This window comes from Drosophila guanche, unplaced genomic scaffold, assembly GCF_900245975.1.
Source record: "Drosophila guanche unplaced genomic scaffold, DGUA_6, whole genome shotgun sequence".
NCBI classification, from domain to species: Eukaryota; Metazoa; Arthropoda; class Insecta; order Diptera; family Drosophilidae; genus Drosophila; species Drosophila guanche.
Window position 1 is genome coordinate 9,496 of NW_022995743.1, and position 22,161 is coordinate 31,656.

Below are 22,161 nucleotides of genomic sequence, written 5' to 3' on the forward strand. Positions count from 1 at the left end.
CTGTTCAATTTCCTTTTTAACATTTCAGTTTACAAACTCGGCACCATTCGCCTGCTTAGATAAACGTACATTTGTTTACACCTTGTACCTTGTACCTTGTACATACATGTGTACTATCTGCCAAGTTTAAGGTGCTTGATTGCCCGAAGGAAAGTAATATTAATATTTAAAGTACGATAAAAGTTCATAAAATATAAAGTTTTTGTTTCATTGAATCTTTCCATTTGGGCGTTCTATTGCGTTCATTAAATATCCCCGTTTTGTCACTGGGGGGTTGGAGTGCCTTAAATAGTCTTGCCTTAGGATTCCTCCCGCTGTCATAAGCACCTTTTGGTTCTCTCTTGTTTGCTTCGTTAGCGAATTGATCATTTGCATCAAAAAATATAAACATTTTGTATTTTTACCGACTGATGTATTTAGATGCTCAGTCTAGTTGTGTGCCATATTTGCGCATATTTAACAAGTAAAGCGTCGAGTGTTTCGCTCCCGGAGGTGTTAGTCAAATTTATTATTCAAATTTCCGCAGCTGATTTGCCTGTATTTTTTATTCAGCATTACAACAGCAACTTGAGTTTTGTTTTAATTCACTTAAAACTACATAAATTTAACTTTACATGCAAGGCGGCAACTCACGTGACCGTGCCCCTGAACGGTGTTGGTGGCGTGTGAGCTTAATTTCCAATACATGCAAATATATCTACGCCTTGTCGCTTACCTCTGGTTTCTTTCCGCAGGCCGCCCCCTAAAAGCGTCGAAAATGTCGCCAGACAGACTTAAGTTCACCTCGCTTAATTCAATGAAAAGCACAGTGTGAGACTTCACTAATAGTTAGTCCATCGGTCGAGCGCAACGACAACGGTCCTATACATCACCAGATCTACTCCAAGCTCGTGCGAAAATGATCTGCAATTGGTGTTACAACAATTTTGTGTTGCTGCTGATGTCGTTGTCATTGTGTCCTTGGATTAGCGCCAAGTTACGTAAGTGTCAAGGTGTACGTATTGGGTGGGAAACTGTGATTACTTGGAAAAATTGATAAGACAATTTCTATATAAATACATAAGAAGGTATTTTTATTGACTAAGTTTCTCAAATTACATTCAATGTCCTTGAAAAAGTTTTTATTGCATTTAATCGTATGACAACTACACAAACAAATTTAGTAAAGGAGCACTGCGTGGACGTCATATGACTTATATTTGAATATCGTACGCTTTACACGTGCAAGGTTGATTAGAAGCAAAAAAAAAAACCAAGAAACTTATTCAAAAATTCGTTCATCAAATTCTTTCAAAAAATACATTCGAAAAAAATTAACATTTCATTATCAATTATATTGTCCACAGCTTCTTCTATAGTACCATGTATTCGTGATGATCCTCAGCTAGAGCGCTGTATCATTAATGCAGTGTACCAGGTAAAGCCGCGACTTATGCATGGGGATCTAGGAGATGGCTATAAAATACCACCATTGGAGCCCTTGTCTTTGGATAACATAGAACTCGGACAGGGCAGTCAGTTCCAGGCTGTGTTTATCCAGCTCGAGGCAAGAGGAGGCAGCAATTTTGTTATTGATCGTTTAATGTAAGAAAAGGTTTTGCTAAAATAATCCATAAATTAACTTATTTTCTCTTTATTACAGTGCCAAACCAGTGGATATATCCTACGATCTTTGGATAACTCTCCCGCGCATAGACTTTAAAGGCAAATATTCTATGCATCTAAATCTGCTGCTTTTCGATATAAAGGGAAGAGGAAACATGCAGGGATACGCTGGTAAGTTCTCACATTCAATGCAAATAAAAAAGACATGTCTCAAAATAAAAGATACCCATTGCCAATTAGAGAATGCAAAGGCTTTTGTCAAAATGCGTGGCACTCGCTATTTTAAAAACGGAAAGGAGTATGTAAAGTTTACCAAGATGACCATGCGCATACAATTTAAGGACTTTAAGTTAAACTTAGAAAACCTCTTCCACGGTGATCGGATTTTAGGTGAAGTGGGAAACACCCTCATCAACAGCAATCAGGAATTATATCTGAATGAAATTATTTCTGGTCTGGAGCGTGGTCTAACCAAACAATTTTTGGATGTGGCCAACGAAATCCTGGATACCGCTACATTTGATGAAATGTTCCCGCCAAGAAGGACTGTTATTACTCCCATTACTTTTCCTTCAAAATCGTCGGGACTTGGTCCATCTATATTTGAACAACCAATCGCTTCGCGGAACCCTGCTGGTGGTATTTTAGATCATCTACTACCTAATAACTAGCCCCTTAAGCACTTCACCCTTGAAAACGAAGTCTAAGTCTGTAATTTTTGGCGCGTCGAATCTAAGATAACCTTACACATACATATGTATGTACTTAAATATTTGTACCGATATGTTTATCAATGTTTATCGTCATACTGCTCTAAGTTATTACCAAACCCCAAAAGAGTATATAAAATCTGATAAGGATTTCGTTTATTTTGGATCTGTTCAATTTGATAAGGATCGAATAATAAGAATCGCTTATAGCTAGTAGTGTAGTATGTATTTAATGTATGTATACATTATGGGTTGATATGTAAAAACTTCACCATCAAGTAGCCCATGCAAAGCGAATTCTTACGTTTGTTTTTAGAATCACAAACGTATGAAATAAATATTTGTATATACTATTTTTCTTTCCAATTCTTAATTGTGAATATTCCACTACATTTAACCAATGCCCTTATGTGTCCAGTCTGCAGAAGTACAGTTAGCCACACGCTAATTTTCCTTAGAGCGCCTAATGCCCTATCCATATGCTGGTGGAGGCTTAGGGAGAGGCTGGAAAAAGTTTTTAATCCCCCCCGAAGCTTGCGCTGTTTTTGCATATTAAGCTAAAAGTTTTGAAAATGTGTAGTCACCGCCTAACGGCACCAGGGGGACAGTTTAAAGGGAACCCACACACACACACTTTTCCAACATTACACCTGTTCAATGGGTCAGGGCACGTATTTCCCTTTCAGTCTTCCTCTCCTTCCGACACTCTTCTTGTGATTAATCACCGGCAACGACAAAGATGAATTTACAGAGATTTTTTCTAAAAAGTTTTTACCCTCCTCTTGGTGGGGATGGGAAGTTAATTGCGTTGGACTTGGACTTGTGGCTTAGAAAAAGTGTTGCATCTGTAGGGAAATTTGGGGTGGCCCTAATTAAATTCATGCGACGCAGCTGTCACAGGCAAGAAAAAAACATTATCGACTTTTTAGGCGCTTAATATTTCAAACGAAAATGTTTCTGATGTAAAGAGAGGGAATTCAAAGAAAACCCTGGCAACATCTTCAGCTTCTGCGCTGCTTAATGTCTTGCAAAGTGTTGCCGGCATTAATTTCATTTATTAATTTTTAACTACGCCCGCGCAACAAAATAAAAGCAACTTGATAAATGTAGAGCTAGCCATTGGAAACGAAAAGGAAAGAGAATTAGGGTGGAGGGATATATTTTGCTCTTCTTTCTTTCATTGTATGCGTCCCCCCGTTTTTGCTGCTTCCTTTTTACCATCGCTTTTCTTTTCTTTGCTTCTTTGTTAATTTTTTTAATTCTTTGCTTTTCACTTGAAAGACGCTCAAAACGTGGAGATGCGTCGAGGCTCGCTAATGTCCTTTCTTTTATCATTAAGTAGAAAACGTGGGTGCCGTTTGGGGTTGGTTGGGTGGTGTGTTTTGGGCGTGGCATGCCCATTTCGTTGTCCCCAGGTATGGGCAGTGGCGAAGCTCAGGTATTTTGGCGGCCATTACTTGAAAAGCTCTCCTTGTCAGCTTCAATTTATAAGGTTGCGATTCTTTACATTTAACAACAAGATAAAATGTATATGACAACTAAATGGAACGTTAATAATTAATAAACAATTTGTATTGGGCTCATTTATGTGTACCAGTTTTAAACCTTATTGAGCTTTGAGAATTTTGGTAAGAAAAATATAAGATTGTAACATGTTGTAACATACTAAGCATGTATCAAACTTGTGTGCAAACTTTTTTATATTTAATCCTGTTCTTTTAAATATTTGTTTTGCATCCAGACTTCTGTATGCTCACACTGTTACAAGTGTATTTCAAAATTTAGCCCCGTTCCCTTACGCCACCAAAAAAGGCGAAAATCTGCTGTATCCATAATTTTGAAGATATCGGAAAACTAATGAAAATTTCTATAAAATCACCGAGTTGGGATCATATTGAATCATTTTTATAGCCAGAATGATGAAATTAATTTGATTTTTCCCATGTAGGTATTGAATACTGAATGTGTAGTTCATTCTTAAAGCAAGGTTCCTCTCATTTGTTTTTCAGAGCCATTCTACATATATGTACATATGTAGAAACTAAGATATTTCCAGAAAGTATACCTAGAATACCCAAGGTAGAAATTTCTTGGACTTTAAAAAGTACAGGGCACCACCTGGATTTCCACTTTATTTTAAATATATATAATTCGAATGTAAAGCGAAGTGTGAGTGCAAAGGATCTGACCGAAACATGTCAGCAACACACTTGAAAAGGTTTTTGGGTTAGCATTCGTATGAGAGTCGAACTTACATACATGCATTTAAATCACAAATAATCTGAGGGGAGCGAAAAGGTGAAGAGTTTTGTGTGAAGTGTGGACACCGGATGGGTCTAGTTTTAGGTCCTGTTTATGTCATTCAAATTATACGCTTATTGCGGAAATCTATGTATGTGTCAGTTAATGTCTCTGGAGAGCTATAAGTTTCGGAAATAAAAATACAACTGTCCAAACCAAGCCAAGTGTTTCGACGAAAAATTACCCGCCAATCGAAATATAAAAGCTGTTTTCTGAAATCGTACGAATTCGAAGGGTTTTAAACAGACTAAGTAAAATTACATCAGAAATAAATTGGGTATAGGGAAGCATTAATTCTATCACTGTATATACATACATATGTACCTTTATATTTTCCATCGACAGAAAAACACGAAGATAATCTTATAATATAGAAATGTTAAAGTTGTCTTTGATTGAACAATAATGTAAAATAACATGACCCACATTTTTAATGAAGAGTGAGGATTGCAAAATTATTTACGGAAAAGTCAAAGATGTATCCTTTCATGGAAATGTAGTCTGTAATATCTATCGAATTACAAATGTTTGTTGATTTTGCATTTTATACCTCTACGGTTCGGAATAGACTCAAAGGTTAGATTTGTTTATTCAGCAGGGAGGAACCCTGACGTGACCTTACTCCAAGTGCACCATAGGATACCTTATGCTTTCCTTTTTTCATTTCCGATAGAACTCATTTGCATAAATTGCATATGCAAAAAGTGTGCGTTCACATATTCTTGTACATCAGTCGCCACCTCTTCTTTAAAATACTAATATTAAAAGAATACTGTATTTTCATCTTCTAATACCTAATGAATGTACACTCTCAGTGGCGAAATTCTTATGGTAAGGAATCTTCTATTAATTAGTCTTGACAGCAAAAAATAATACTATTAATAAAGCTGCGATTCGCGTACGCAGCTTTTCTAACTCAGCAATAGAAATGGATCAGTTCAGTTAATTTTTTTCTATTTGTGGTGAGTAAGTGAAGCGGATTGTTGCCCGTAGGCTAAATAATTGCAAGTGACAGGCGCTTTAATTTTTCTTCCTCTTCGACATCCTATTTTTAGTCAGGCAAATCTGGGACGAAGACCCGGTTGCCATGTTTGTGATAAACTTTATTCAGTGTAAATGAACGGCCCCATTGGCTGGCTGGTGGATGGTGGATGAGGCAAGAAGTTTCTGCTTACCACAGTTAGGGGCTACATTTTCTCCTTGCTTTCCTTCCCATCCATCTTCTTGTTTTGATAAACTTCAAATAAACAAATCAGTGAAAGAAAAGCAAAGTATAGAACTCAGAATGGTGAAAACTTTTTGCGTTTTCAGTTGAATGAAATGGAAAATTTTAATTGCTGTGTGGTATTTTGAAGCAGCACTTGAGTGCTTGTGTGGTTTTTTATCGCTAAGGAAATATATGTATGTAAGGAAATACATGTATGCGCATTAAAACTTGTATATGTAGGTTCTAGTTTCCAAACAAAATGGGTCTGCAACCATAGCTTAAGTATAACAATGTAAATTATTTCAAAGCGCCCACAAGCGCAAATGAGGACAGAACGCGATTCGCACAAAAGGGACGCGAATTCCTCTGATTTTTTCATTGATCTTATGTTTGATTAGCCAAAAGAAAAAAGAATATATTGAGACAGAGACAGAGACGAAGACAGAGGCAGAGAGAAAATAAAAGGCAGTTGGAATTCGGTTGAGCCCAAAGACAGAAGAGGCACACACGGGAGCCATAAATTATTTGCCACGAGCCAACCCTTGCGAAACCTTTATTTTACATGGCTAGATACTCGTTGATAAAAAACACAACGGTGCAGTGGCAGAAAAAATTTGTTATAAATTTTGAGATGGAGGTGTTCAATTTAGTAAAATCTAAAATACAGAGGTTTGGTGGCAGTAAGGAAACCCTGTGACGTTTTCCTTTGCAGAACGACACAAGGTCTTGCAATCGAAATGCACAGACTTGCGTATGTTTCCAGAAAATACACTTTAGACGGAGCAAATAAATAAACCCATGAGTTAAATTAGGAGAGAGTGAATGCAATAGGGGATGGTTTAACATCCGATTCAATGACCGGCATTGCAAGAAAGTCATTTGTTTTATGCATTTAACCCTTTCAAGCTTCACATTGTTCAAAACCCTTGGACAAGGGCTGGACAGACAGCAAGTAACCAATGAGGATTCAGATTCTAGCTAACCCTTTTTCAACTAATAAGGGTGTACTAGGCGAGGGCCACACCCTCTAAACTCACCAGATGGAGCCAATTCTGGAATTTTTAAAAAGTTTTAGTTCTCTTACGTTGCTGTTTGTGATTCCAGAACTTTGATTCACTTATTTGCATGCGCCAAAGTTTCTTCATCTGGAAAAAAGGAAAAAGAGAGAGAACATTTTGCTCGAAATAAATTAACAGTCCAGTGATTATTATCAAAAGCAAAGAACGAAGAAGGCAAAAAAAGTGCCTATCGAGCGGTCATCCCCACACCGCTCTTCCTTTCCCACCAAGCAATTCAAAAAATTAGAAAAGGGCATAATTTTAATGAACTTTCTTGTTGAGTCGTGGTCGCCACCCAAATAAATACTTCCTGGTAGTCGGAGCAGCTGTCGAAAAAGGACTTACAAGTTTGCATTCAACTTTGCCCACTTGTTTTGGATTTTGAGTTGTTTCGTGAGCCTCTTTGATGGGAGTTTGTTTTCAAAAGGTCTTTTTAGTGAAACCAAACAAATAAAACAAATTTAGAACATGTTGGTCTGGGTTGGTTAAGAGAGGGGAAGACGGAACCACAGAAAAATACGATGATGGACAAGACGGGCATTGTTCAAACTTCTCTGGCATTAATCACTTCCACTCAAATGATGCTTGGTCCTAATTGCACCTTCGCTAGCATCGCGCTCATTTCCTTTTCTATGCAACCGTAAATTGAAATGGGTCTCAAATTGCAGCGGCTGCATGCCAAAAAAGGGAGGAAAACACCTGCTTTCCTCATCGATAATTGCTTGGCTCAGTAGTTGACGACATTTCTAGGACTCACGCCTGACTGCTGTCAAATGAAGGGCAGCCGAAACTATTCAAGGTGATGCGTGCCTATTATGCAAAATAAGATAGATGTAGATACGAGTATATAATTGATCGACTTGCAGATACTAAGTGGGAGAAACAGCTGGCAGGTATTAGGTAACAGGACTAATGTACAGAATTTATGTATATCAATTCTATGTAAAGTCCTTTTAAAATTGCATTAGATCTACCTTGAAGTGTTTACCACAACTTACAAAAGAACTTACTCAGGAGACAATTTGATTGATTGGAGACCTCATCCAATATGCTCCTAAACACAATCTCGCCTAATATTTTACGCTCATTTAGGGCATTACAGAAAAATATCTAACGGATTTTGTGCAACGCACCCTGGCCGGAACAATGGCTGTAACTCTTGAACAGCCCCTAAAAGAATTGCAATTGTGGATCAAGGGATCACAATGAAGCGGATGGGAAAACTAAAACCAACGCCCGCTTGACATTTGGCTGCTAAACAAACAAGTACATACTGGAAAAAAGAGGACTGCAAAGGAACAGAAATAAGAAAAAACTACTGTACCTAAACCTCATGGGTGCAGGACGGGTGTGGAGAGCAGGTAAATGAAGGGATAGGAATAGCATGATGTAGAAACGCAGTTGCACTCCGGCGTTGCCTTTCCAAAGAGAAAGAAATGTTTTTTTATATGAAAAATGAAATTGAAATTGTGTCATTTCATGCCAAGAGCTGAGACCAGCGTAAGGGGAGTAGCAAGGCGGGGGACTCATACACCTGGCTTTCAAGCAGTTTTATGTCCTTTGTGTACTTTTCTTTCTCCTAACTGTCATTTTTAATTGTTTTTGTTTAACGGTTATCAGGCGAGGGCCGAGCCGACGGAAAGACAGAAAAAATGTATTGGAATTTGTTTTTTTTCGTTGAGTCTTTTATGGCCTGAACTCTTGACGTGGCCAGTTGCCCATTAAGCTTACTTTTAAGTGCCATTGAGCCCAATTCATCTGCGTCTCTTCTACTTGAAAAATTTTGCGCATGCACAGCAAATTTTTGTCTCGCCTTTCACTTTGTTTCTCATTTTCATTTTCTTCCTTCTCGTATTCCAATCTTAATTTTTTGTTGTTGCCGCTTTGGGGTTGAAAATAATTCATTTATGCAAATGAGGGGGTGTTTAAAATTAAGCAAAGAGCACGTAGGCCAAAAGTAGCGGTACCAACAAAAAGCGAGTATGATACCAAGGCTATAAAAAAGAAGAAGGTGACTGGATGGGTGGTTATGGTAAAAAAAGAGAGTCGGAAAGGACAGTGAGGGCATTGAGAAATGATAGAAATAAAAGGTTTTTCGCTCTCCCAAATAGCATTTACCCTCCAATTTTTTTTCGTTCGGTGCAAGTAACATTTTGCAGGTTTTAATGGGGTTTCAGAAGACGTCGTGGATAGGGGTAGTACTTTAAGTAAGACAAGACAGCCTTTTGGCGATAGAAATTCTTGAACTTATACTTATAAACAAGCCATATTTTCAATAAAAGTACTTTTCATGAATCTGTCGATGGCAATCTTTTCCCTAAATTGCTTGTCTGCTTCTTTGATGGGCAGGTTAACTTCATTTATCAATCATCAATCTAAAATCATTGCGAATTGCCTGGCTGTATAAGCAAATAAACAGCTCATTCATACAGGACAAAGGGGCGGGCAAAAGGGTTATTTTCCCACATATGTACGTATGTATGTATGTACATAAGTACGTATGACCCTTTCAGTACCATTAAAAATCGAAATACAAAGCATAAAAAATGTATCTAGGTCTGATCGGATCCTGGCGAAACATGACATTTATTACGCTCTATTAGCGCCGAGAGCCAAATCAGAAAGAAACCAAAACGAAGGGGTCTGAAGACTGCATGGACGTGCGTGTGTTTGGTGCGAGCTCATGCGAATCCTTTAGCATTGTGGGGTGAATCGTATGTGTGGTGGCTGTGTGGGGCAATGATTTGTAATGCTTTTGGTGAGGGATTTTTTATGCAAATAAAACACACATGATGTGGCCACAAGAGTATGGCGGGTAAACCAGCACTAAATGTTGACGCGTGCTGCTCCTATGGCCAACACATTCACATATGTATGCACATATGCGGATGCTCAGAAAGAAAGGGAGTGGGTTGTTCAGCTTGGAATTAAACCAACGTATTGTATAAGGGGCACGGTGATTCCTTGGGCTCTTGTTTGTGTTTTCTCGTTCCTCTTCCACCACGTTGAAAGGTTAAATGTTGCCACAGGCACATAATTTTGTCAAGTGCTGTCAGGAGCTCTCACTCCCCACCACATGTGTGTATTGTTCGTTCGCCTTACGTGGTCAGCCTATAGTGCTTAATGGGAAATTAACAACTTAATTAATTTCTATGCCATTTATCTTCAGACTGTGCGAGAAAAACTCCAACGTACCAAAGATCAACATATTTCCATTGGTCAAGCTTGGCATCCCTGTTCAGCCCTGCCCTCGCGTCTCCTGTCTCCGCAAATGAGATTTATTGTAGCCAAGGCAAATAAGATGTCGATGTTTTGGGTATTTACCTAAAATAGTTGATACGTCCAGATTTTATTTTAAACTGAAATTTAATTTGCTAATACATAAATATTGTTCATGGCTAGTAGAGTCACAGCTCCCCTCCAGCTTGGCTTATCGCAATGCCATGTCTGGTATTATGAGCTATAAAATATTCATGTGCACCTTACCTGTACCAAGGAAACACATTAACAAAATTTGTGTGCGTGGCCTGAAACGTCGTCGAATCCATCGTTGAACTTCCCTGGCACTCATCTAATTGCATTAGAAGAAGTGACTGAAACAAGCACAGAGTCTGTCCGAAGGGTACCCCAACATGGGTCGGGGGAATTGCACTTTCTAGCTTGATGCTTGCTAGGCATATGTTCCCATATCGCATGTCAGCCCACAATCCCCACCACCTTTCGCAGCTTGTCTGCCTGTCGCCTTCTTTTCAAATTTTATGAAATTTGTATTTTCCATGGTTAGTAGTGATGCCAGCCCATACCAGGTATACAAATGTACCTCTGACGGATATTTTTACGCATATTTTTGCACAAACAAAAACATTTTTATTTTATTATTTGTGTCTTTTCTGTTTTGTTTGTTTTCTGTCTGTTTTACGTTTTTATAACTGCAGAAATTGTCGTAATTGTTTTGTTAGTTTACTGTAAATCAGCACTAAAAGCTTTTTGCTGTCCTTTGAAAATACACATGCATAGTTTAGAAGCCTATGTGTGGAATACTCTGAAAAATGTATTGAGGAATTATTATTATAATTATTATGAGTGTGTGAACAAGTCATCCCATGAAGCACACCCTGCGAACTCTTCGATATTTGTGACATGTATGTAGCTCTATTTAGTTTCATTACACATTGCAAATAATATTTCAAATAAGATTGAAAAAGCTGTTGAGATATATAAGAAGCACAGACTTACGAAGCATAAATTACTAACTTAATTAACATTACCCTCAAAAAGAAAGCGCCCAGCGGAAAGAGTGCGTACAGTCAGACTATGAAAATGGAAGATATATACATATAAATGTGTACATACTAGTACGTATGTATGTACATATTTATGTAAATATGGAAATATACAGAAGACGTCTAATGAACACACATACAAATTAAGAAAGGGCAACATGCATTTGCCACCCATACAGCCGAACACAGGCAAGGAAAGCTCGTCATCATCAACATCCTCGCCAGGAAATCAAAGCAGCAAATGAGATAAAAAAAAGCCAAGCGAAAAGCCAAAGCTAAGGAAATACATTGAAAAATAAAAAGAGAAATGGAAAATTAAAATATCGATCAACAGCGGTGGTAACGAACTCCAACCCCTTTCCTTGGAGGAATATGCAAAATGAATGAAATGAGAAAGAAGGCAAAGGGGCTTCCTTTCTACGTGTATCCTAAAGGGAAGGAAAACGGCTGTGGTGATGGGGATGTAGGAATTTTCTCGACGTGAGCTCTTGAAATTAAAAACATGTTTGGTGAGGAAATCGAAGTTATCCTAGTGGATATGTTGTCGACGACTTTGATACCTTTTAAAGTTATGTACATACATACATACATATATGAGATAAGCAACTACATACAGGGTTTGCATAAAAAGAGTGAGACGAAGACGCACCATAGCCCACCGATTTTTTTAATTTGGAGAGGGGTATGAAGAAACGAGTTCACAAATTTACAATTAGAGTGGGCAATTAGGAAAACAAAGAGAAGGAGAAGGAGAGCATGGAATGAGTGAGAACATTAGGCGGATCCACTTTTCTGTACCGTTCTCCCAGCTTCCAATGTCAGTTTCACCTGCATCGGTCAGTTGGCCTGGTGTTAAGTGGTGTGATCTAATGCGGGGGCGGATCATGCGAGGAATATGCGAAAATATAACGTGTGCCATCAGAGTATTACAAGTGTGTTTATTTATATATTTCTTGATACAAGCGCATACAAAATTCAATCGGCGCATGGATCCGTTATGTCGAGACGTCTCCAAATTTGTGCGTATGTTAGTTTACTTGCGATGTGTGCATATGCGTAAGTGAGAGAACGCAAAACAGCATCCAGTCATATCCAGAGAGTTTCACACCAGAGGCGCAGGGAAGAGAAGCAAGAAATTCTCTTGTTTAAGATTCAAGACATTATGAGGTGAGGCTTTCAAAGTCCCCGAAGATGTTACGCACTCTCGTTTGGTGTTCGCGAAACAACTAGATCATACACAGCGAGTACCGTTGGAGTATGCAATGTATAATCTTATATAAATTTACCGAAACATTGTGCTTTGGAAAAGGAACAGTACAAGATCAAGGAGGGGGAGAGAAAGGATATAATGGTGTTTTATGTTTATGCATCTTATTATGTTATCTAAGTTTCAAAAACATATTCTTAAATTTTTCTTTTTGTTGGCTTTTTGTCACTTTGAAATTTATATGTTATATGTTTGATCGACTATTGGATCAGCAGATTTAGCCACAAAAATGCATGTTTATACACACATACATACATACAAACGGTGTTGCAGCAAGTAAGAAAACTGAATTTTGTTTAAGACATTCAAGAGTGAACTTCCATTCCATGCAACTATTGGATGAGAAGATTTAGTCGATCCAATAGCCACAGGCACATACATATGTATAATTTAAATCTTCTGATTCAATAGTTGCACGGAATGGAAGTTCACTCTTGAATATCTTAAAAAAATCAGTTTTCTTACTTGCTGCAACACCGTTTTAATTGCAATTTTTAATTTAGTTTTAAAATTTTTAAAAAGCAACCAACAACGGAAGTTTGTTTACAATTCTCGTTTATCTATAAGTAGTATCCACGATATATAACGTACGTTTAGTGACATTACTCTACTCACGAATATACTATGGTTATCCAGGCCTTGGCCACCCCAGAGAATAATTACTCAAAGCTGAGTTCGGCTTGCTTCCATCGATATCTTTCGGTTTTTCGGCTTCATATCTGTTAATTTCATTCACCCTTTGCAAGTGAGCTAAATGTGTTAAAGATGGGAGGTGCACCCACAAGCACCCCTTAATTTTCCATATTATTCCCTGACGTCGACGTCGACGTCAATGTCAACGCTGTCCGCGGGGCTACCGCCATCGTCGGCGTGGGTGCTATTCAAATTTTCTCTTGCTCTTGCTCTTGCTTTACACGCGCGATTTTCGTTGTTTTCGCTTTTACATTTTTTAATAGCAATAGCTTTTTTCTCATGCCTGCCGTCGTTGCAGGGTGGCACATTTTTTTTCAATACCTCCTTCCACGACAAGACAACCCTGCCAGCCACTTTCAACTGAGTGGGCTTGCCAGAAACTTGCTCTGGTGAATTTTTCGTTGACGCTTCAAATACCATCTGCCCACCTACTCCGTTTTCGATTTGTCCACCCATTCCAATTTGCGGGTATTAAACTTTATGTTAATAATATAATTTTATATTTAAGAGAACCAGCTAAAACAGGTTCGGGTTAGGTTTTGAGTGTATTAGGTTTTGTGGTATTGCTTCGGGGGTAATTTTTTCTTAGCGGTGCACTCTATCTCACATTTTCTAGGAATCAGTAGAACACAGATTGGAGGTATCGCAGTGTATTAAATATATAGACAGTAAACTTTAGGCCTGGGCTTAACTATTACTGAAATTACTCTTTTCACCCAACCCTTGCTTCCGGCTAATTTTTAGCTACTCTCAACACCAAGAATCGTCTGCCTTCTTGAAGCTTCCCTTATCCCTTCTCTTGCTCGCTTAAATACATATAAATTACATCATCGATTTTTTTCTCCCATTCCATTAATTCTTTCGAAGAAGCCGCTGGCAACAAGCAGAGTGGAATAAAAAAGTGAGCCTGCCGCCAACTTCCGCCGTAGTCACCAAGTTCTTCCTCCCTCCTCTTTCTGTAGCTACCAAGGACCCACAAATTATAGAAAAAAAACCTCTGGCACACTCAGCTTTTCTAAGAAATTTTTTTATTTTTAAGGGTAGCTCTCAAGATTTTTTTTTTCTGCAGTGCGCATCCTTTCGAAGTCATGTTTGGTTGCCTAATGAAAAGTCCCTGTCAATTACAAGAACGCCACGCGTCGGCCAAAAAAATTAAATTAAATGATAGAGAAAGGTAAAAGTCGCGGAAAATAGGAAAAAAACATTAAAAGTCAGAAAAGAATAAGGAAACTTGCTCAAAGTCCTGTGTAAGCAATTTTTTATCTCTCAGTTAGAAATTTGGAGCATACAAAATTACTAAGAAAGAACACACGGTTCAACAAACCAAAGACGTGACTGGGCAAAATAGTTAAAATTACGTTAAAAATCCCTTACTGCCACTCAAAATCCGATTTTTTCCTTTTTTTAAAGTTGATAACACCATGAGAGGAGTTTGACAACTCTTTCGTTAGATTTCCACCTAGAATAGAAGATAAGTCATGTCTGACATTTCCAAATTTACGCTTGGGGAGGATGTGTCGTTTTTTTGGTCAATGCATAATGTGTGTATGTACATACATATGTACTTCAAGATATAATAACAATAAAATCTGACACGATATTAACTGCGGCATTAAAGCCTTCTTCTGGTCACAAATATTTGTTTCAGTACAATGCTGGGGCTTATGCCAAGACCTTTTGTCTTCCTGCTGTGCACGTGTGTTTGCCAGTTTTTCAATATTTACCTCATATGATGTCACGGAAAGAAGCTGATTTCTTATACCAACTGTTGGGGAAGCAACGGTGGGGGCGACAGAAGCGTGCTCTGTTTCTGTTTGTTTGAACATGTGTTCTTCACTTCAGAGTGACCGTTTGGTTTGTTTAAGGTATTTTGATCAGGATTTCTGGAAGCTGTCCAGAGGGTCAGCGGGCGATTTCAGCACCGCAGGACATGCCAACCCCAATGGTCAGCTGTCAAGTGCAGATCTTAACCCCCTTTGAGATATTTTGCGTTTACCTTGGCAAGCAGCTGTAAAAATTGCTAATAGGCGTAAATGAGCCGCCCAATGAAGGAGAAAGAAACTGTTGAGGAAAAACTAATTTCCGCTGCATAAAAAGACGAATGTTTTCAGTTATAGACCAGAGTTAGACGTGTGCCAGAAGTATTCTTTGAGCAAATTCCATGTTTGATCCCTCTGCGTGTGCGGCCCCTAAACTAGGATTATCGTCGTGTGCAACGTGAAAAAAGGGAATAATGAAAACTTCAAACTGCAGGCAAGTCAATAGAAACCGAAACCCTTTTCAAATTTAAAGAGTACAAGGTTATGCACAGAACTGTCAATAGGGTTTAATTTTTTCTGCAGCCGGCATTTGCATACAAAAAAAAATTAAATATTCTAAAAAAAGTGAGATTGTCCCTGGCAGGAGACACAAAAAACGCACCCCTCGTGATTTTTTTTTCATTTTTCCTGCAACCCAGACAACGTTGAAAGTCCTGCGGCTGTGGCTGGGACATCGTCAACCCTTTAGCACTTTTTAAAAAGGGTTTCCACAACTTTTAATTTGCATTTTGTTGCTTTGTGTTGCTGTTGGGATTTCAAAATCAAGTTTTAAAAAACACCCCAGAGTTGTCAGGCTCGGGCTCGGGCTCGGGCTCGAGCTATAAAACGCAAATGCTCGATTTTTTGGGTACAGTTTTTTTAATTTTGAATTTGACAAGTGAATATTCATGTAAACTGTGCAAGGGTTAAAATTTAAGAGTGCTGCAAAAGAGGATTGAAAAAAACGTGGGTACTTTAGCATGTGCTCGGGCAGAATAATTTGTGATGATGTGGGTAAAAAAAAAAGAGTTGAGAAACATGCTGATACAGGGTGATAGGTGGAATATCCAGGGATCGTAGTGGATTCGTAAAAGTTATTATTAAAAAAGTATTAAAATTATTTCAAGCCCATATATGTACATACGCACAATCAAAAGTAGTAGAGGGAACATATAAACTACTTATTGTATCCGCTTAATATACTCAAAACTAAACAAAAAACCCTTGTGGAAAAATCAAGGCCACGCATCATAAAAAAAGAGCCAGACATATTCGTACAGCAGCACTATACATCATCAAAGGGGTAAGAAAAGCAAGCAGCGTTGCATGCAAAACGAAAGTTAATCACAAAATACATTACGGTGGGTATAAAAAATAAATGAACAAAAAAATGAGGCAGACGTCCGACTCGTTTTTTTTTCCTGAGAGGGGTTAATTTAATTTATGCGCATCGTTGAGTTGGAAGCGTGGCAGCGTCGCGACGGCTGCTGCGGCCCTATATAGATGATGGAGCTGATTATGCAGCACGGCAGCAGCACGAAATGCTTTCCTTCATTCGTTCAATGTTGTAATTTAAAAAATTGAACGGCTGCGGCACGACGCGGAAGGCTTTGGCTGCACTGAAATTTATTGATTTATGATTTTAAATTCAATGACTAAGTGGGATGTTGTGGCATTAGTAATTAATGTAAAAACAAAAATGTCTCGTCTTTTTCGGCATCTCCTTTACTATTTTTGTTAATTTCTTAATACGGTTGTAATTTAGGTGAATACAAGTTCCACCAACCGAATAGAACGTATGGGACTATGTAAAGGAAAATACCATTATCAATATTTTCCTCCTGATTTAACCAATATAATACTCCAATCCCTTCCCTTAGGCACACTTGAAACACCAATTAAAAATTTGAAGCTGGTCCCCTCAAGTCAAAGACCCGCCCTTAAAGTACTTCCCATACATATAATACCACCTTAATGAAAAAATTCAAGATTTAGAAGGAAAAACGGCGTGGCCACCTGCGCAACTCGACACCAAATGATGCCGTTAAGATGCTTATAGCAAAACAAGAGCGGCGAGTGGGGTGTAAATACTTCAAAAGGCATTTAAAACAAAAAAAACGAAACAAAATGAAAGCTAAGTTTCCCACTTCCGCAAATGGGGGTGGCGTTGAAAAGGGGTGGCAAACGAAATTAAATTTTGTACTTCGCATAAACTTAATTACTCGCCATGGCCGGCTGGATAAGACGGGTGGAGAGGAGAGGGATGGGTGAAGGACTATGGAGAGTTCCTCTTGTTCCTCAACAGAGCCGTGCGCAGTCGCGAGATATGCTTTCGCTTCGTTCGCTTTCGGTCCGCTTAATGGGAAATATTAAATTATGCCCGCGCTGCATTGTGCTATTGCTTTCTTCATTTTGGGTCCTTCGCTAATTTAACCCTCCAGGACTCCAGAATGCCACGCGGAGACATCTTTTGTCTTTCTAGTGGGATGCTTTCTTTCAGTTCAGTGTCAAACTAAGTAATTTCCATGTTAATTGCAAGCCATTTTGTGCCTTTGGTCCTTCCTTACGTTGATAGGCTGATTATCCTTTCATTTATGCAAAGACCTATGTAGCTCTTGTTAATTCACTTACTTCGCTGTCTTCCTGGTCTCTGGTTTTGTCCGCATCTTAATGTTTTCCTTGTTGTTATGCAAAGGAGTCTACTTATTAAAAGGATACGACGTCGGGTCCCGCTTCTTCCCGAGCCATTTGGTCCGGATATGAAAGGTAATTAAAAATTGTCATTGCTCTATTTAATTGCGATCTGCATATTTTGTGGCGCCTTGGGCTCGTTTTTATGATTACACATCTGATACTGATCTGGGGCTGTTGGTTGGCTGTTGCCTTTTATTTTGTTGCGACGACCATATTGGGATATAGCCGCAAATTAGTTAAGATGCTACAAAAAAGAGAGCTCGCAACATGTTTACTTCCTCTATGATTTTCCTTTTATTCTATAAGCGAATTACAAATCCATTAGGACATACCCAGGACTGCATGAGTAAAACTTAGTTACTCGAAATGAGAGTAAGTGCGCGACATTATTAAATAATAAGCAGTTCTAAGCAAATCCTTTTAGGCCCATACATGATCTATAATTGTGTTAAATCCAAAAACTGAAAAACTATCCTCTTACTGGGAATAGGATACGTACAATTATAGCCAAAGAAATGCGAGTAAAACTAAACTCTTTAAATCGACTTCATCCCTTCCCGCCCCCAAATCTGTACATACGAGTTACACAGAAGATCTGAAGAGTGTGTTACCGATTTTTTGCTTTGCATAGCAAGAAAATAAAAACAAGTGGGAAAAATGAAACCCACAACAAATCGCTTAAATCGCATCAACAGTTTGCCAACACTCCCAGGTCCAAGCATGCATAACAGATATGAGCATGTGTAGTGAATGATAGCTTGTTGATAGCTCACTTTCCATCGCACACAACATGTCAACAACCAGAACTCCTCCCCACAGGCTCTAAACCATCACATATGGGGTACATACATACATATATACATTTGATTTTCAAACGTTTGCTTTGCCTTTTCCCTCGCAAATTTTTTTTTGCATAAAAAGGGGGAAGAACGGTTCTGCGGCCTCCCCAAAGGAGTAGCAGTAGAACTCATGAAAATCGCGTGTGTAGTGGCTTTTTGTCTGTTGTTGTTGGGCAATTGCCGTTTCCGTCGCTGTTTATGCATGTAAATTTGTCCAAAATTGTCGAAAATTTGTGGCAAATAAAAAATAAACATATGAGGGAGGAAGGACGGAGTCGCACTTATATAATGCTTAAGTAATCATCAGCATTCTTATCATAGAATTGACGTTACTGTTAGATGGGAGGTATTGCTATCGGTGGCATAAAGATGAAGCGTGCAATTTGGCTTTTATCGAAATTCATGTGTTGAATAGGGTGAGGGTTGATGCAGACCATATGTAACAAGTGGAAAGGGGAAACGTGTGAATTTTATTTCTAGCATGAATATGATTGTCAAAAATTGTCTAACCTTAAAGATGTTTACTTAATTGTCACGAGTTTGCAAAAACCAAACCATCAAATCTCTCCTTGCCGTACTGTCGTTTACTCTTGCTTACGACATTAATGCCATGAATAATATACGTTTATTTCTGTTAGCGTTTCTTACCCCCTTTCCTTTTCCTCTCCCTCTTCCATTTTTGTCCTTGCTCGGTTTTCTCTAATTCCAAAGGGGTTGTTTGTAATTTTCTTTAAACCAAATTTTTCTTTTGCTTTTAGGTTGCTTCTTGTGCAACTCGAGAGAAACAAAAACGAACAAAAATATAAGTAAAATGAGTCAGAGCAAAAGCTGAAAGCTGCTGCTTGGAAAAGCTTGCCACAAAGGGTGCCTTACGGGGATAGAGTGTGGGAATGCAAAACGTCTCAATGAGTTTTACGCTCGGTGCTTAATAATGAGCAGATGGGCAGCGAGACAGTCGAAGACGAAGGAAGTAAAGGAACATCTCTACATCCTCATCCACTGGTTTGGCTGCGCTCATCCAGCATTAAACTCTTTGATTAAAGCCAAGGTTTGAGAGAGACGCCCGTACGAGCGTCCATCTCTTTTTAACACAAACGCAGGTGGCCCATGCCGCCATGCCTGAAACAACGAAGGTGGCTGGTGGGCTGGAGGGGTTGGCAGAGAAAAAGCGAAAGCACTTCGTATGCAAATGAGTTTTTCGTTATCGTTGCTGCTGACGCCGCTGACGGCGTCGCAGTTGATGCTCTCGAGAGGGTTGTTTTTCAGTTTTGTTTTTTTTTCTATACCTCATCTTATTCCCCCTCATGCTGTGGGGGCTTTCTTGATAAGAGAGAGCAGAACTCGTAAATTGCCACTGAAAAGGAGTAGAAATCCTGAATGTTAAGTTATAATGAGAGTTCTTGTTTCCATTACTTTAAACTCTCTCTTCTTTGTACTTACAATATTCCCAACATGCTGTGCTTCATCGTTCTTTCACTTTCTCCGTGGCCGGCGTGCTGTGTAACTATGAACAATGTATTTCTTCTCGCATTGTCTTGGCAGGACGATCCTAATCCCGATCTTTGCTAATTGTGTTTGCCAAAATTTGCATGCCCGTTTTTCGCATGCCCTCTCAGGCACTGCTGGGGGTAGAATGAAAACCGAAAAAAGACCATGAACTCAATTTGGCAGAGTCTGAGCCTCTTCGTGCAGAGAAAAATCTGCTTCTTTGAACCCTTTGTTCTGATCCTGATGCAACTATTGTTAATTTTTTGAGCCATTAAAGCAATCTTGGGTGGCATCCTGTCAACTATCCAAGTGTACAATTTAAGCCAGAGTTGTACACATACATATAACATATGTACATACATACATACAAATGTACATATTTGTACATATTTAAATAACTTACAATGTTGCGCCCCAGACTTACTTAAAAAAGGAAGGCACCTAAGTGTTCCTATAAGGATACAATGGATGCCATCCGACTTTAAGACTAAACGGCAAATCCGTTATATTATTAAAACTCATAATTTTATGGATTTAATTGCGGCGAATAGCCTCGGGATAATGAAAACAACCGGGGCTCAGATGTCGTTTCTACAACCGCCCGTTATTCACATTCCATTCCATCATCCATTGCACTTGAGGCTTGAGCTTATTAGAATGGCTTGCTCTGTTTGGTGCCAAGCTTGGACTGGTCGATTCTGGTTTTGCGTGCTTGTCCCTGCTATATTTTTCGTACTCTGGCGAGTCGCGGGTGAGAATCATAATTTTTCAATTTGAATAATGAACGGAAGTTGGTGGCGTTCGTGGTTCGCTGCGAAGCCTTTAAATTTATTTTGAATGTTTTTATTTTCTTAGGGCTTTCTTTTTTTTTCCACACGAAAAGAAAAAAATTCTAACAGCCAAACACTCGTAAACTCATTTGAGAAAAAATTTGTCTGCCTCTCAGTCCAAATAATTTTCTCAATAGTAGAAAAGTAAAATGGAAAAGGAGAGAAACATAGAGAGAGAGAGAGAGAAGAAAGTAAGACAGACAGTGGGAAGAGAGTGGGGACTGCACTTACAAAAATGCTTAAAAAAAAGTAATTACTATTTCATACTACGTACACAAATACATACATTCATTTATTTATGTATGTACTATGTATACATTTGTAAGTATGCACGTATTTATGGCCTTCCATATGCATCCTGCTTATTTTTGTCTTTATATAGAGTAAAGAATATAGGATAAATATTTGCGTCTTGAAAATATGATGCAAATAAATAAATAAGCTAATACATACATAGTTATACGTACACATACATATAACGTTGAAATAGTGCTTAAACCCTTATAATTGTTGATATTTTTTCCCAGCCCAATTTTTTTAAGTGTACGCTGCCACATTTCAGTCAGCGCCAAGCAAAGAAAGGCTAAAATGCTAATAAGCAGCGCAGTACGCGAACATTTGGCTCCCACTCTCACCCTATAACTCCTCTATGTAAGCACATAATACGCCCTCTATGTATTACATGGTGCTTTTTTTACATAGAGGCTGCCAGGACAGGATGAAGCCTTTTTTGGATGTTGAAAGGGGCACAAAGCAGTGGAGGCGTCAGTTTTACTGGAAGGTTGAATGCGAGCGGTTGGAAGCATGGGTGGATTGACGGTGGGAGTCGCCTTTCCTTCATTTCGCTGTAGTTGTTTGCTCTCTCACTGGAGATTAAATGGGGAAAAACACTGTGACATTTTCTGGCTGCGCGGCGCGTTTTTTATTTCTTTTTCTTGCTCAGCTGCTGCTTCCTTCAGACGCAAATTCAAATTCCGGTAAGGGGATGATGGGAAGGGGAGACTTTAGGTAATGGGGAGGATTGGAGAGGGTGGTGGCGACAGCGTTAGTGGGGCGTCCTGTGGCAAATGTAAAATAATGCGAAAGGGCTTCGTTTGCATAAATTAAAAATGTATATAATGCTGCCCGTTGTCGCCTTTTGAAAAAAAAGAAAAGCCTTCGATGTCTCAGCTAATTTTCTGTTTTGTAGAGGGGTATTTCTTAGCTTATTGATTAAAAAACTCTACGGCATTTTTTTTAACACAATAATGCACTATATTGTACATATTTATTTATGTATGTATGTACATTTCTTTGTTTTGTATACACACAATTCTTTTGAAAACATAATAGATTATAGTTGAATGCAATGTAATTTTTTTGTGGCCTGCAAGGACAACAACATTAA

At 38.7% G+C, this 22,161-nt stretch overlaps 1 protein-coding gene across 1 annotated transcript; it reads left to right on the forward strand.

The window, feature by feature from the left end:
- The first annotated feature begins 815 nt into the window (after window positions 1-815).
- Window positions 816-2,578, forward strand: LOC117581683 (protein takeout). Its single transcript, XM_034269062.1, has 4 exons — window positions 816-980; window positions 1,347-1,584; window positions 1,643-1,776; window positions 1,846-2,578. Exons 1-4 carry the CDS (start codon window positions 899-901, stop codon window positions 2,274-2,276), a joined length of 885 nt encoding a protein of 294 aa, XP_034124953.1. The 5' UTR covers window positions 816-898; the 3' UTR covers window positions 2,277-2,578.
- Window positions 2,579-22,161: the final 19,583 nt, after the last annotated feature.